This window comes from Sinocyclocheilus grahami, unplaced genomic scaffold (assembly GCF_001515645.1).
Source record: "Sinocyclocheilus grahami isolate Dianchi unplaced genomic scaffold, SAMN03320097.WGS_v1.1 scaffold184.1, whole genome shotgun sequence".
NCBI classification, from domain to species: domain Eukaryota; kingdom Metazoa; phylum Chordata; class Actinopteri; order Cypriniformes; family Cyprinidae; genus Sinocyclocheilus; species Sinocyclocheilus grahami.
In genome coordinates this window covers 513,117-527,244 of record NW_015505363.1, presented here as the reverse complement: position 1 = coordinate 527,244, position 14,128 = coordinate 513,117, and the positions used below count along the sequence as shown (strand labels likewise).

The window sequence follows — 14,128 nt, the reverse complement described above, 5'->3', positions numbered from 1 at the left end:
AAAAAACACCTGAAGGACTCCAGGATGGTGAGAAATAAGATTCTCTGGTCTGATGAGTCCAAGATAGAACTTTTTGGCCTTAATTCTAAGTGGTATGTGTGGAGAAAACCAGGCCCTGCTCATTACCTGTCCAATACAGTCCCAACAGTGAAGCATGGTGGTGGCAGCATCATGCTGTGGGGTGTTTTTCAGCTGCAGGGACAGGACGACTGGTTGCAATTGAGGGAAAGATGAATGCGGCCAAGCACAGGGATATTCTGGACGAAAACCTTCTCCAGAGTGCTCGGGACCTCAGACTGGGCCGAAGGTTTATCTTCCAACAAGACAATGACCCTAAGCACACAGCTAAAATAACGAAGGAGTGGCTTCAGAACAACTCTGTGACTGTTCTTGAATGGCCCAGCCAGAGCCCTGACTTAAACCCAATTGAGCATCTCTGGAGAGACCTAAAAATGGCTGTCCACCAACGTTTACCATCCAACCTGACAGAACTGGAGAGGATCTGCAAGGAGGAATGGCAGAGGATCCCCAAATCCAGGTGTGAAAAACTTGTATGCATCTTTCCCAAAAGACTCATGGCTGTATTAGATCAAAAGGGTGCTTCTACTAAATACTGAGCAAAGGGTCTGAATACTTAGGACCATGTGATATTTCAGTTTTTCTTTTTTAATAAATCTGCAAAAATGTCAACAATTCTGTGTTTTTCTGTCAATATGGGGTGCTGTGTGTACATTGAGGAATAAAAATTAACTTAAATGATTTTAGCAAATGGCTGCAATATAACAAAGAGTGAAAAATGTAAGGGGGTCTGAATACTTTCCGTACCCACTGTATATATCATATGTACACACACACACACTTTGCATTATTATTTTCATTATTCTTTTTTTAAATACGTCATTAAAATCTAAACATTACAGGAATGAGAGGTAGTAAGTATAACACAAGTTAGCTACATATAATATGGATTTTCACATGTGCATTTCATGTTTTAACAGGAGTGGTCACCAGAAGCAAACCGATCCATCAGTCGAAGAGAAAGAAACAGTCATTCTGATGACGTGGTCACTCTGACTAATATTGTCTCAGCAGGAGACGAACCCCCGAAGACTCCACAGGAAACTACAAGGTACATCTGACTACTGCATGCTCATATGCTCACAAAGAAATATTAGTGTATTTTAGAAATATTTTTGCATTGAAATGTAAAAAAGTGAATTTGATTTAAAAAATAAATATAAAATAATTGTAAAAATGTAAAATGTTGTTAATTTTTTAAAAAATGAATAGTTTACCCTCAGTCAAGTTTAGTTTTTGGAACTTTAAATTGAACATTTTGGCCACATTTTACAGTTCACTTCTGTGTGAAAAAAGTTGATTAAAATGGTGACAAGTGAGATTTTAGCAATTATAGCAATTAGTCTTACAAATGCATATTTTTTTTATTGCTGATACTGATCTGGAGAGCAGAGTGCTTGATGGCCATTATAGTGACTATATATAATACAATTTAATGATACCAAATAAGGTGCACACAAAATTGGTGCAACATGAACACACTATTTCCTTAAAATTCACGCAAGAATATAAAAAAATATATATATTTGTCAACCACCCAAATATATATACACAGATTGAGTTTCATATTCTGCTACATTGACAGTCCAACTTTTAATTGCAGTGTTGTATTTAGAAGTGGAGGGTTGTTATTGTTTTGTTTTTTAATTATCCTGGCAACAGTTCTTCCCTGAGGACTTCACTCACTGCTTTTAGTACCAGCTACACCAATTAGCACATTCAGACTCTGTGTGTGTGTGTGTGTGTGTGTGTGTGTGTGTGTGTGTGTGTGTGTGAGAGAGTGTTAGGGTAGCATGTTAACATAGGATCAAAGGAGGTCAAAGGTATTAGCTAAATGAAGTGCCTGGAAAGAACTGAGAAGGTCTGGTACAGATATTATATGGCGCTTTTCCACTGCGTGGTACGACTTGGCTCGGGACGGCTCAGTACGGCACGGCACGGTTCGGCTCGGCACGGTTTGCGTTTCAGTACCGCTTTACAGTGAGCGGGTTTATTCACATGTTGTTATAGTTGCACCGCCTCTACTACCACGACTCCTAAAAAACCGTTTTCATTCCCCATCGCCCTATCAAGCTCTGGCTGGATCCGCTCCTCTGCTATCAACGAGAGGAACGTCTGTTCTTCTGCAACAGACAACAACACTTTTTGGTTGTTAAAAAAAGGTGCGCTCGTTCAAAACAGTTGCGAGTTTACACGTCATGTTTTGGTAACGGTACGGTTCACTTGGAACCCCAACCGAGGTGGTACTAAAAAAAGTACCAGGTACTGTACCCAGTGGAAAACCCCCAAAAAGTGAACCGTACCGAGCCGTACCATGCAGTGGAAAAGCGCCATTAGATGGCTCATGTTTGTGTGGTGTATCTGAATCTCTCTCACAGGGAACAGGGGCACACAGGAGAATGCCTGTTAAATTGCAGTATTAAATGTGGCTCTCTGCAGCTTCCTGCTTATTAGTCTGGTCTCTGTTGACTCTTAATCCCACAGGTGGCTTGAGGCGGATGGCTATTACGAGAACCTAAGCGGTTATGCACCTGGAGTGTCAGTGCAACTTTTTTTTCTTGACCTCCTCTCTCGGAGTACAGACAACAGCTCTGTTCTAAAACCTAGTTAGCAGCCTACCTAGACAGTATTTTAAGGAATCATGGATGCACTCCTGACACAAAGGTTGTTACAAAAGTGGGTATTATGCAGTAGTGATATGCTGAAATTCCAGCTATTGAAAAATTTCGGCAAGAAAAGGCCAAAATGGTTCTGGAGGGCCAAAATCATTGACCAAAACGGTGACATTTAATTAGTGTTTCTCAGGTTGTGCCTTTTGACTGGATCAATGGCTATTTTGTGAACACAACATGGATAAGCTACAACAGATAAATGGGTCAATTATGTGAACAAAACTTCTAAGTTAGTCATTTTAGAGGTTCCATTTACTGTAGGTTAGAATATTGTCTTAGAAGACAGCTGCCAATGTAGGCAGCAAATAGCAAGGTAGCTCACTAGGTTGTGGAACAGAGCTAAGCAGATTTTCAAAACAAGAACATTTTTAGATTTATCAGCATTTTGTAGTTTATATAGTATTGCTGCTATTAAGATGAATCAAATGAACCTATTTGATCCCAGTCCCTTGTGAGAGCCAGTCATTGGTTCCAAGCTAAAAATCGTTCAGAGCAGTATGCGTAAATCAAGTTTTTAACAATTACACTTTTTATTTGCTTTTTGCAGTTTCCTCTTTAAAAAAAATCAATATGAATCCTCATTTCTAGTGCTGCTTTATTCTATTTTTCTTTGAGTAAATATTGAAGGAATGTTCCGGGTTCAGTACAAGTTGGGCTTTATTGACAGCATCTGTGGGGCGAGACTGACAATACTTTCAAAAGTATGTTGCATGTGCACAGCATGCCACGGATACAAATTTAATCAAATTTAATTCCTTCAATAGATTTGAAACATTTCAAATGTTTTTAGCTGAACTATCACAGATCACCTGATTACCAAGTTGATTTTTGGAGTAAAATCTCCCATCTTCTATTAAAATGATTCATCCATGAATTTGTTCAGTTTTATAAGTCCTCTTCTGTTCACACAGGGTGGGTAAAGACTACTCCTCAGACTGGTCTGATGAAGAAAGCCCCAAAAAATACATCGCAGCCAACGGGGTGGACGAGGAGGAGAAGGTAGTCGGGGTTCGCGTTAGAGCGCTGTATGATTACACTGGGCAGGAGGCTGATGAGCTGGGCTTTAAAGCAGGTATTAATCCCTACTAATGCTTATTAATGCCACACACATGAACATACACATGGCTGTCGAACCCCTTTTCTTTGTTCTTTCAATGCCTTGCTGTGCATGGTAGTGCATTTATTTCAAAAGGCATTGTGGAAAGGATCAAATTAAATGGGGTTTGTTAATCTAAGCATGTGCGCATGTGTGTGTGTGAATAAACCGTAAATGACACGTTACATGGGTTTATTTGAGACTGCTTCCTCACATTTTGACAAACCATGAAACCGCTTCAGAACTAGTGAACTGGCAAAAAAAAAAAACAGGATCCACCTGGAGGGTTTTTGAATAAGCATGCATGCCTTAAATATCATATTATGCTTAAAGGATTCATTCAGGTTATTTATGAGCCCTGTTACCCAAGAAAGTGCCTAAATTCAACATGTCAGGCAACACTTCTAACAAAACATGCAATAGCAGACATGCCAAGAGTGACACCTGGTGGTCATATACTGAAGGGTTTTTTCCCCCCACTCAAGTAAAGTAGATTTAAAGGGGTCATATGATGCGATTTCAAGTTTTCCTTTCTCTTTGGAGTAGTGTTGTCACAGTACCAAAATTTCAGTATTCGGTACCAATACCAGTTAAAATCCATGGTTCTCGGTACCAATTACGGTACCAAAGCAAAACACAAAAACTTGCTAATTAAAAAATGTGACTATACTTTCATTTAATCCAAACGGTGTACGTATTTAATTTTAAAGGGCTTTTGAAAACCTTCTAGAGTTATTCAGCCAAGAATAACAACTAAGTTAGCTAAAAACAAACAACAACAAAAAGCCCAGAACTGCTTTTCTGACTGATATGACACAAACAATGTTTACCATATGTGCATTCTCTAACACGCATATTTTAGAATTTAAAAGCCTCTGGTGTGTAAAAATAGTAAATATCATCCTCCTGTTTTTTTACCCTAATAAAAGTTATAGGAGCATTAAATAGTTAATAAAGAAACTTCTTTCTAATGTTCATTATAGTAGCGTTAGCCGTGCTTATGCTAACGATTAACTACTCTAATAACAGCGTTCATTTCTATCCGACATTCAAATTAAAATATTGAATAATATTCATTACAGAAGCAGTGTTTCCCCACACACTTGCACTCTATTTGTGGCGGCATATATATGCAAATTCATTCTCTGCCAGCAGGAGGCGCTTGTAGAGCAGGAGAGATTGAGGTTTCCCCAGTAACAGCTGTAATCAAATAAGCGCTGAGCTCACAAACGGCGCTGCTTTATCAATTTTCTGAAGACCGTCGGTTTCCTTCAGAAATACAGTGATATAAAAACACCCGCACCGGGTTTCGACTTTGACACGTGCAGTGCTCAACCTTTTGGAAAAGCTATTTGTGGCGGTCAGTTTTGATATTGTGGCGGGCCGCCACAAATAAATCAATGTATGGGAAACACTAAATTAAAATGAAACTTACCTGCTTGAACTCTTTCATTTGATCTGGGTGTCTTTAAAGTGTTTTGTTAGATTGATGTGTTTCCTCCTTTTGAGGTCGCCACGTCTCAGTGCTTTTATGGATAGCGCATCAAGAACCGGGTTGACCGGTACCACCGGTACTTAAAACAAACCTGGTACCATAACGTTTTCATTTTTTTTGTACCGACTTGGTACCGAAGTACCTGGTCTTTTGACAACATCCCTAAAGTTGTAAAGACTAAAGTCTCAAACCGAAAGAGATATTCTTTATAAAAGTTAAGACTCGTCCACGCCCTCCTAAAACGCCTCGTTTAAACACGCCCCCACATGTCTACATCACTGTGTGGGAAGATTTGCATAACACTGCCCAAATGTTCACGCAAAGAAAGAAGCTGTAACTTTTATTCTCGCTGTAGTATTGTTGTTGCCGTCACCGCCGTATCGTGGAGACGCTGTGTTTCGTTGTGAAAGCGAAACTACTTTGTTTGGTCTTCCAAAAGAGGACACAACTAGAAATCAGTGGTTAAGTTGTATTTACAACACTGTTCCAGAACACTTCAACCCAAATATTTAGATGTGTGCAACGCATTTTACGGAGGACGAGGACTGTTTCCTGGGAGAGTAGCCTACAATGCTGGTGTTCCGGTGAATTCAGTTCCCCTGTTTCTCCTTCGGCGCGCATGCTGACCACAGTCTATGATGCTGACAAATAATGCTGACTCACAGCCTGTAAGTACGTTTTCTTATTTAAAGGATTTGCTACTGACGATTCAAACGTGAGTTTTGAGCAGTGTAGAGTAGCGCTTGGTGTTTGTCGTTTCTCCGATCACAAATGCAGACATGGTTTTATGTTTACACGGCACGATGCAACGTAACGTGTAAAAAGACAGTATAAGTCATTATAACCAGTAATTATGTCTCCACTGGATGCAACAAATGCCTCGTTTATAATGGGTTTTAATGTTTTTGTCTCGTCGCTCCGGCCGGACACGGCATCACAGTATGGTGAGGGGCGTAACATTTCTGTCACACGCTTGAGGTATTCGGCCAATCACAACGCACTGGATAGCTGGCCAATCAGACCACACCTCGCTTTTTGGACCGATGAGCTTTGTAAAAATCGACGTGTTTCAGAAAGACGGGGCATAGAGGAGCAACAATAATGTACAGTATGTGGAAAATAATGTGTTTTTTTAACCTTAAACTGCATAAACACATTTCATTACATAAAATAATACACAAAATAATGTTATTTTTAGCAACGTCATATGACCCCTTTAAAGGTGTACTCAGTATTTGTGTTTGTTGCACAGTCATCTTGGATTTATACTGACACCTTGTGGTGTGGCTGTAGCATGATGCTAAAGCTAATGTTGTCAGTTACCAATGCCCTTGTGGAATCTACTGCAAGTGTATATAATTATAAACATATTTTTCAGAAGTATTATTTCTTTCTTCTGTGAGAAACTTTCTTTAATGAAAGAAAAACACAGGTTCCTACAAGAACTACAAATGGTTCACTTTAGAAAATGGATTTTCGAAAGTTTATTGAATTATGTTTTGCAAAAAACTTCTACATTTCTCATTTAATTCAATGTTACTAGTCGTTTCTTTGTAATTATTTGTGAAATTTGCTATCAGTTTCAGAGTGAACATTTTTTCAAAGTAAATCCCACGTTTTATTTTTTTTCAGTGTTCCTCCAGCAAACCTTCATAAGGGAATGCGTTTTTGAGGCAGTTGAATATTACAGTTCTCTGAATACACACTGGTATATTTTAGGCTTTTTTTATTTTTAAGAGTCTAGGTACATAGAGACAAATTGAGCCTGAAACCTGGTTTATGCTCGATGTGTCTGTACAGGCACGAGGGTGTGTGAAACAAAAAAGTGACGACACTGCAGCTCTTGTGAAACTGCATGTTGACTCTGCAAAGCTGGTTCACTGCTGGGTTTTTATTAATGACTAGTTTTATATTATCCTATGCATACGTCTAATTGAAAAGTAAAGCATGGTATTATGAAATATATATTTGTGTCGTACAGGTGAAGAGTTAATGAAGCTGGGTGAGGAGGACGAGCAGGGCTGGTGTAAAGGACAGCTGGTCAGCGGAGAAATAGGCCTCTACCCTGCTAACTACGTTCAAGTCATCACATCTTGATCACCCGCTTCGCCCTGGATGAGACCCACACCTTCACTGTGGCAGCTGTAAGGTCACGTCACACTGAACTACAGCAGTTGTGTCCAATACACAGTCATGCAACTGCATGATGGATTGAATGCCACGATACTCGAGGAGATTCAGAGAGGAGTGCGCAGTTCAGTGTTTTCTTTTTTCTTTTCACTGACACACTAGAGAACTTTAAGAATAGTTAGTCCCGCTTTGCCCTTGTGGTTATTGAAAGATCAGTGCCTTTATTATAAAATGCCACAGACATTCACAACACGGCTATTAATGCAGCACACGGCTGAATGGACACATTGTTTGTCTGAATCATTTTGTTCACAGGAAGACGTGCGAGTCGCCACTGTTGGATTGTTTTGATAGATAATCATTGCAGTCCTCTTGTTTTAGTATTTCACATTTCAGTTACATATCAGAATCATTTCAAGTATTTGATCAAATCTACGCTGACTTTCTATATTCAGGTTTTGCGAATCTTTCATGAGAAGCGTGTTAGTGTGTTGATATATTTTGTGTAATATGTTAGATCGTTCTAGTTAAACTGAACATTTCTTTGGTTGTAGTTCAGAATTGAAGGATTCTTCATTGTGTATTTACCTATGTTTTCACAAAAGATATATGGATTTATAATATACAAATTGTCACTGGGCAGATGCTCTTACTAGTCGCCCTTTTGGAATCGTGATTCTAGGATTCTTGTCAAGGGATCCCCGGATCCGATCACAAATGCAGGATAGGAGATTCTAAAATCTTGTTGATGGGACTGTTTTACTTTTTTTAATTTATCTTTTTTGTTTTTATTTGGAGCGCACGAAAGTTTCTGATGTCAAATGATATAAAGTGTGAGAGAAAGGGCAAAACCTCTGGGCTTCTTGTGGGCTTGTAAAAGTGAATGTGTGAGTGCTCATGGGAAATGTTTCCATTTCCACATGCTCTGCCTCCAGTGTGCCCCACTGTGAACATGGTTTTACATGAAACTACTGTAACAGCCAATACTAATCAATGTAAAAATACCGAATAAAAGCGAATAAGATTCTTATCGTCCTATGGTGGCTGTGATGCTGCTTAAACATGAAGTTTTACATTTTTGTTTAAAATTAACAGTCTTAAATGATTACATTAAAGTTGTTTGGAGGGGTTTTGTGGTTTGTAAGGTGAGGCCAGGACAGTTTACAACAAATGAGGTGTATCCTGCTGCCACATACTGAAGCATTCTGTTAATTTGGTTCTCCTCAGGTTTATGAGATATTACATACATTTTTGTTTTCTTATAAAGTTGAAAATATTTTTCATGAATTAAATATCAGGAAATTACTGGGTAGCTGACATGACATTTCAAGTAGTCATGCAATAAAATAAAAATTGTTACATTTAAATTTTTTTAATCTTTTATAATTATTATATATACACTCTAAAAAATGCTGGGTTAAATGCAACCCAGTGCTGGGTAAAATAGGGACAAACCCAGCAATTGGGTTGTTTTGACCCAGCGGTTGGGTTACTACCCAGAAGGTTGTGTTAAACATTTAACCCAACCGCTGGGTTAAAACAGCCCAATTGCTGGGTTTGTCCCTATTTTACCCAGCACTGGGTTGTATTTAACCCAGCATTTTTTAGAGTGTACAGTTTTTATGACCTCGTATATATTGGGTCCACTTCAAGAAGTATTTGTACTGCAAGAAGAAGAAAAAAAGCTAAAAGGTGATTTATCATTGTACAAAACCGTAGATGATGATACAAAAATATATCATAAATATATATTTTAACACGAAAATAGTTGAACTCAAACACTATTGCACTGAATATTTTGTGGCTTTTTAGAGATCTGAGCAGATTTATTATTAAAAGTATTGCAATTCTGGAAATTTACTGGAGATCTGCATTGCTGTACACGTGCATAGATGTACACACTGACAAAAAAAACAGCAAATAGATGAATTATAAAGCAGCAACATCAAATCTAAGCATCAAGAACTGTTACATGAGCTCAACTGTTCTAACTGACCTGGGTTGTGTTTCCCAAAAGCATCACAAAGCTAAACGCCGAATGAATTATTGCCCCCATTTGCAGTCTGGAGGAATTGAGTCAGAGCCAGTCTGAAGATTTTGGACAGTCTGAGTTGATAGATTTCACTGAAAATCATGTAGTCACAGTGTTTCATTTTAGCTGTAGCTTATGAATCTGTCTGGTCGGACAACATTAAACATGAAATTCCGAGCCTATTTTAAAACAATTGTTTTCATTTGTTGTGTCTCTCAGCAATGACTTATGCTTTTGTGTGAGTTTGTGTTATTTAGTATATGATGCCCAGTTTTTCTTATAACCATTTGCAATGTCTGCAAATGAATGATACCTAGTTTTAATATTGGTTCAGGTATTAAAAATCGTGTAGTGCCATCCAGCCTTTAAGTAGAAACCATTGGCACCAGTGGTCTCTATACAAGCCATGTAGGCTGCTTTTGGGAAACTCAACCTATACAACCGGTGTAGGACAAAGCAGAGGACTCAAAATAAACTGTTCCCAAATGATGAGAAGACATGTCAGGTGACTGAAACACGTTGAGGGTGAGTACTGAACTTTGCTTGGACAGCCTATTTGTACAATATTTAAAAATCGTAGGATTTAGATGGAACAACCTGGGTAAATGTAGTGGCTGAGCATTTCTATACCGTGAAGTATAGAATAAGTCAAAGTTATGACTCAAAATATGCTTCATCAAACAGTTGAAAGGCCTGTTATGAGGCACATTGTTCAATCATACATCATAGTCCCTTTATTCCTTTGTAAATGTGGTACATCCTTTGACAAAATCAGTAAATACAAGAACAGTGTTGTGTTATGAGTGTGTTCTGTAAAAACTGAAAAATCCTTCTGCTTTGCAAGAGTGAATGAGAACTGTCTATTAAGACACTTATTCAAAGAATTTCCTTTTCTTGCAATTTCATGTAAAATATATGATCTAAAGCAATATTTACGTGTACAATTAATTCAGAAAGATCTGTAGACACTTGGATATAGATTTATCGGCCAACATATCGGTTATCGGCTTTCAAAAATAAAGAATAATCGGTTATCGGTATCGGCCAAAATTTTCATATCGGTGCATCCCTAATTTAATTCAGTTCATTTGCACTTCGAAAAGAAATTCACATTATTAACCCCAAAGTTCTGTTGTTTTATAATAGAACAGTTGTTATTTTTTCAGTGTGCATCAAGGTCTTTGAGGTTTTTCTCCACAAGATCAGCGGTGAGGTTCTGTTTGCAGTCCCGGAGAGCTTTGATGAGATCCTCTACTCTGGTGTTTTCTTTCTTCATCTTCATCCACTGTCTGATGAGCTCCCTCACCTGCTCCTCCAGGTCACGGCTGTGCTTCTCCTGTATGCCTTCCAGCTGAGTGTGATTAAGTCCAAGTTTTCTTCCAAATTGAAGCCACTTTCTACCCGAATGTTCAACAATTACTTCAGTTGCAATGTTTATTTTTTCTAAAAAAAAGAAAAGGAGAGATACAAAAAGCGTTTGAATTCGATTAGAATCTGAATAAAACTGAAAATCGGTTTTCTGCAGGGCCACTAGTTTTACAACATGATTTGGACTTCAGTTACTGTATTTGTAACACTTACCTGCTCCTCCAGGTCACGGCTGTGCTTCTCCTGTATGCCTTCCAGCTGAGTGTGATTAAGTCCAAGTTTTCTTCCAAATTGAAGCCACTTTCTACCCGAATGTTCAACAATTACTTCAGTTGCAATGTTTATTTTTTCTAAAAAAAGAAAAGGAGAGATACAAAAAGCGTTTGAATTCGATTAGAATCTGAATAAAACTGAAAATCGGTTTTCTGCAGGGCCACTAGTTTTACAACATGATTTGGACTTCAGTTACTGTATTTGTAACACTTAAAGTGTTAGTTCACCCAAAAATGAAAATTCTCATTAATTACTCACCCTCATGTCGTTCCAAACCCGTAAGACCTTCGTTCATCTTCGGAACACAAATTAAGATATTTTTGATGAAATCTGAGGTCTCGCGTCATGATACTGTCATGAACGCGTGTCCACAAGTGACACAGTAGAGACGAAAATGTGGAATAAAGTCATTATTTTTGTTTTCTTTGTGCAAAAAAAGTATTCTCTATTTTACTGTCATGATGAGTGAATATTGTCAAAAAATACCACACTAAATAGTGACTAAACATGTTTACCAGGAGTCACTCTCATTTATAATCGCGGCATTGTCTGATAAAATCAACATGCATCTACACTAAAGAGCGGCTATGCGGTTGTTTTGTCTCATGCAGCGCACTGTCTGCGCAAACTAAAAAAAATAAAAAAAAGGTGCATGTGATATTAACAGACGAACTACGCTCATATTTATAATTTCCAAACAATCAGAAGCGACAGGTGCTAGGAGATGCTGTTGTGTACTCATTTATTGACGAGTCGGCTGCGGTACGCTGCTTTTCTGCCGCTCACTGCACAGAACAGACGCCGAGAGAGGTGACACGTCTCCGGGAAAGTCAGACCTCGCGTTCGTGGGACAGCACTGGCGAAATCTTCCAACTGAACCATAGCTAAGGTTTATCCAAAAAAGTCGCTAGGTTTGTCAGTATGAATATTCTATGGAAAAAAGCAGCTAAAAGGGTCTGAAAGTTGCTAAATCTAGTGCTAAAGTCTCACTCGTGTGTGTGTGTGAGACGTGGGAGCTGATGGCAGGGGGCGGTGGATATTTGTGGCGGTCAGTGTGGATATTGTGGATGAGTTCTTCTGTGTCATCACGTTCTATTAGTTCTACAGTTTTGGAACTTTCACGTTTAGTAACACATACAGCTGTTCCCTCACCACAGTGCAACAGTGAAAAGAGACCCCTTTCAAACAGTGTCGCGTTCCGAACGTTGTTTAAGCGACATACTTAATACATTGTATTGCGGTATTTTAAAAATTCATATCATAACAAAAATAAACACCGATATTCGGTATGAACCGGTATACCACCCAGCACTACCTCAGATTTCATCAAAAATATCTTAAATTGTGTTCCGAAGATGAACGAAGGTCTTACGGGTTTGGAACAACAACGAGAGTGAGTAATGACAGAATTTTCATTTTTGGTTTTGGGTGAACTAACCCTTTCAGTAACAATGTATGAAGTTCACTGCATAAAAAAACCCAAGCAGCATTGCAAACAAACAAGACCTTTTCTCAGAAATAGCATCACTGGTTCTTCACATTAAAGCATCTTTCTTTAAAATAAATGCCACTTTGGTTTCATATTTTGTTACTGAATGTGATTCATACAATTTATACAAGTGTGGCATAAGGGTGCGTTTACTCGACAACATTATACTAAAATGGGAAACGTTTTCGTACAGATAACAACGCTGTCAAAATGATCCCCATTAACATGGATTCACAAAAATGACCAAAAACACTGTATTATGCATGCCAGACCAGTAGTTGGTAAATGTCACTTTGTAAAGAAACACTATGCGCCTGCACACATATATATACTGAACTTGTAATGCACATTTGTGTAGTTTACATGGAGATGATAACAGTATCATTTTCAAAAAATTGCACTTTAAAAAGTTTGCATTTCTAGCCCCCCAAAATGCTGATGTTGTATAAATGAATGACCAAAACGCATACGTTTTCTGGTTTTAGTTGAAAACAGTGTCGTGTAAACAAGCCCCAAGTTTTCAGATACTTTTATGAGAAATACTGATCACCATAATCAGCATTATTTGACCTCAAATGGCAATTACTGTGTACGTATGTTACCAAATAACAACGTGTTACATCCTATTTTTGTTAAATTTTCATAAAGTTTTTACATTTTAAAATCATTAAGTGATTAGTGAGTAAAATTACTTAATTTCACCAATTTCATGTACATCTTTAACCCTGTAAAGTCTGACATAAGAAACAAAAAAATTCTAATTACTTGAACAAAATATGAGAGAAAATTAAGAAAAAAAAATATGCGTTTTGTTTTGTATCACATTTGATACATCAGGCTTTTATGACCCATATAGTTTGATATGAGAATACTTGAAGCTGAAAAAAGTCTCATACTGAACAAAAATGCTATTTGGTGTAGATGTTGTTATATGGCCAAAAAGTAAGATGAAATTATCATAGATTGTAATGTAAATCTACAAGATTTCTATAGTATAGCAGACTACTTGCATAAACTGCATATAAATATCAGCTGTCACTCTACATCTCCCAATAATGTTTTAGTAAGATTATATTTAAATGCTTAGTTTTATGATCAAAGCTCTGTAGTTTTTATTGTGGGGGCAAAATATATAATGTAAAGCAATATAATGATGATTAAGAGATGTACACACACACAAAATCCTTAAAAGCCTCTTGTATCATTTTTGATACTGACTTTTTAACATGATTTTTCCAAAAATGATGTTTGGATATGTAAACCTGATTTATTAAGAAGATTAATTAATCGTATTAACAACAACAACATAATTCCAATTTTTAGGCTACTTTATCAAAATCAGCAAAAACTTATAAAGACCTGAAGTTGGACAGTATTAGAATTATACTAAAAGGCCTTTTACTTACTAAAAGTATATAGTATTAGGGTTGCAAAGGGGTGGAACATTTCTGGTAAATTTCCGGAAGCTTTCCAAAAATCCCTGGAATATTCCAAA

General features: G+C 37.7%; 2 protein-coding genes across 3 annotated transcripts in view; one reads left to right on the top strand and one right to left on the bottom strand.

The window, feature by feature from the left end:
* LOC107594492 (protein kinase C and casein kinase II substrate protein 3-like) overlaps positions 1–8,455 on the top strand; it is a 59,200-nt gene extending 50,745 nt beyond the window's left edge. Inside the window, exons 9-11 of the mRNA XM_016284560.1 lie at positions 999–1,129; positions 3,662–3,822; positions 7,323–8,455. Coding sequence (XP_016140046.1) covers positions 999–1,129; positions 3,662–3,822; positions 7,323–7,438 — 408 coding nt within the window. The 3' untranslated portion in view covers positions 7,439–8,455. The remainder of the gene's footprint in view (positions 1–998; positions 1,130–3,661; positions 3,823–7,322) is intronic.
* Positions 8,456–10,580: 2,125 nt separating this feature from the next.
* Positions 10,581–14,128, bottom strand: part of fadd (Fas (tnfrsf6)-associated via death domain) — a 9,851-nt gene continuing 6,303 nt past the window's right edge. The window contains exons 2-3 of one of the 2 annotated variants that reach the window (XM_016284534.1): positions 11,085–11,221; positions 10,581–10,809 (exon numbers count right to left, since the gene is read on the bottom strand). In XM_016284534.1, the coding sequence (XP_016140020.1) occupies positions 10,666–10,809; positions 11,085–11,221 (281 nt within the window). In that variant the 3' untranslated portion in view covers positions 10,581–10,665. Of the gene's footprint in view, positions 10,947–11,084; positions 11,222–14,128 lie in introns of both variants that reach the window. The other variant, XM_016284535.1, reaches the window with a different exon arrangement.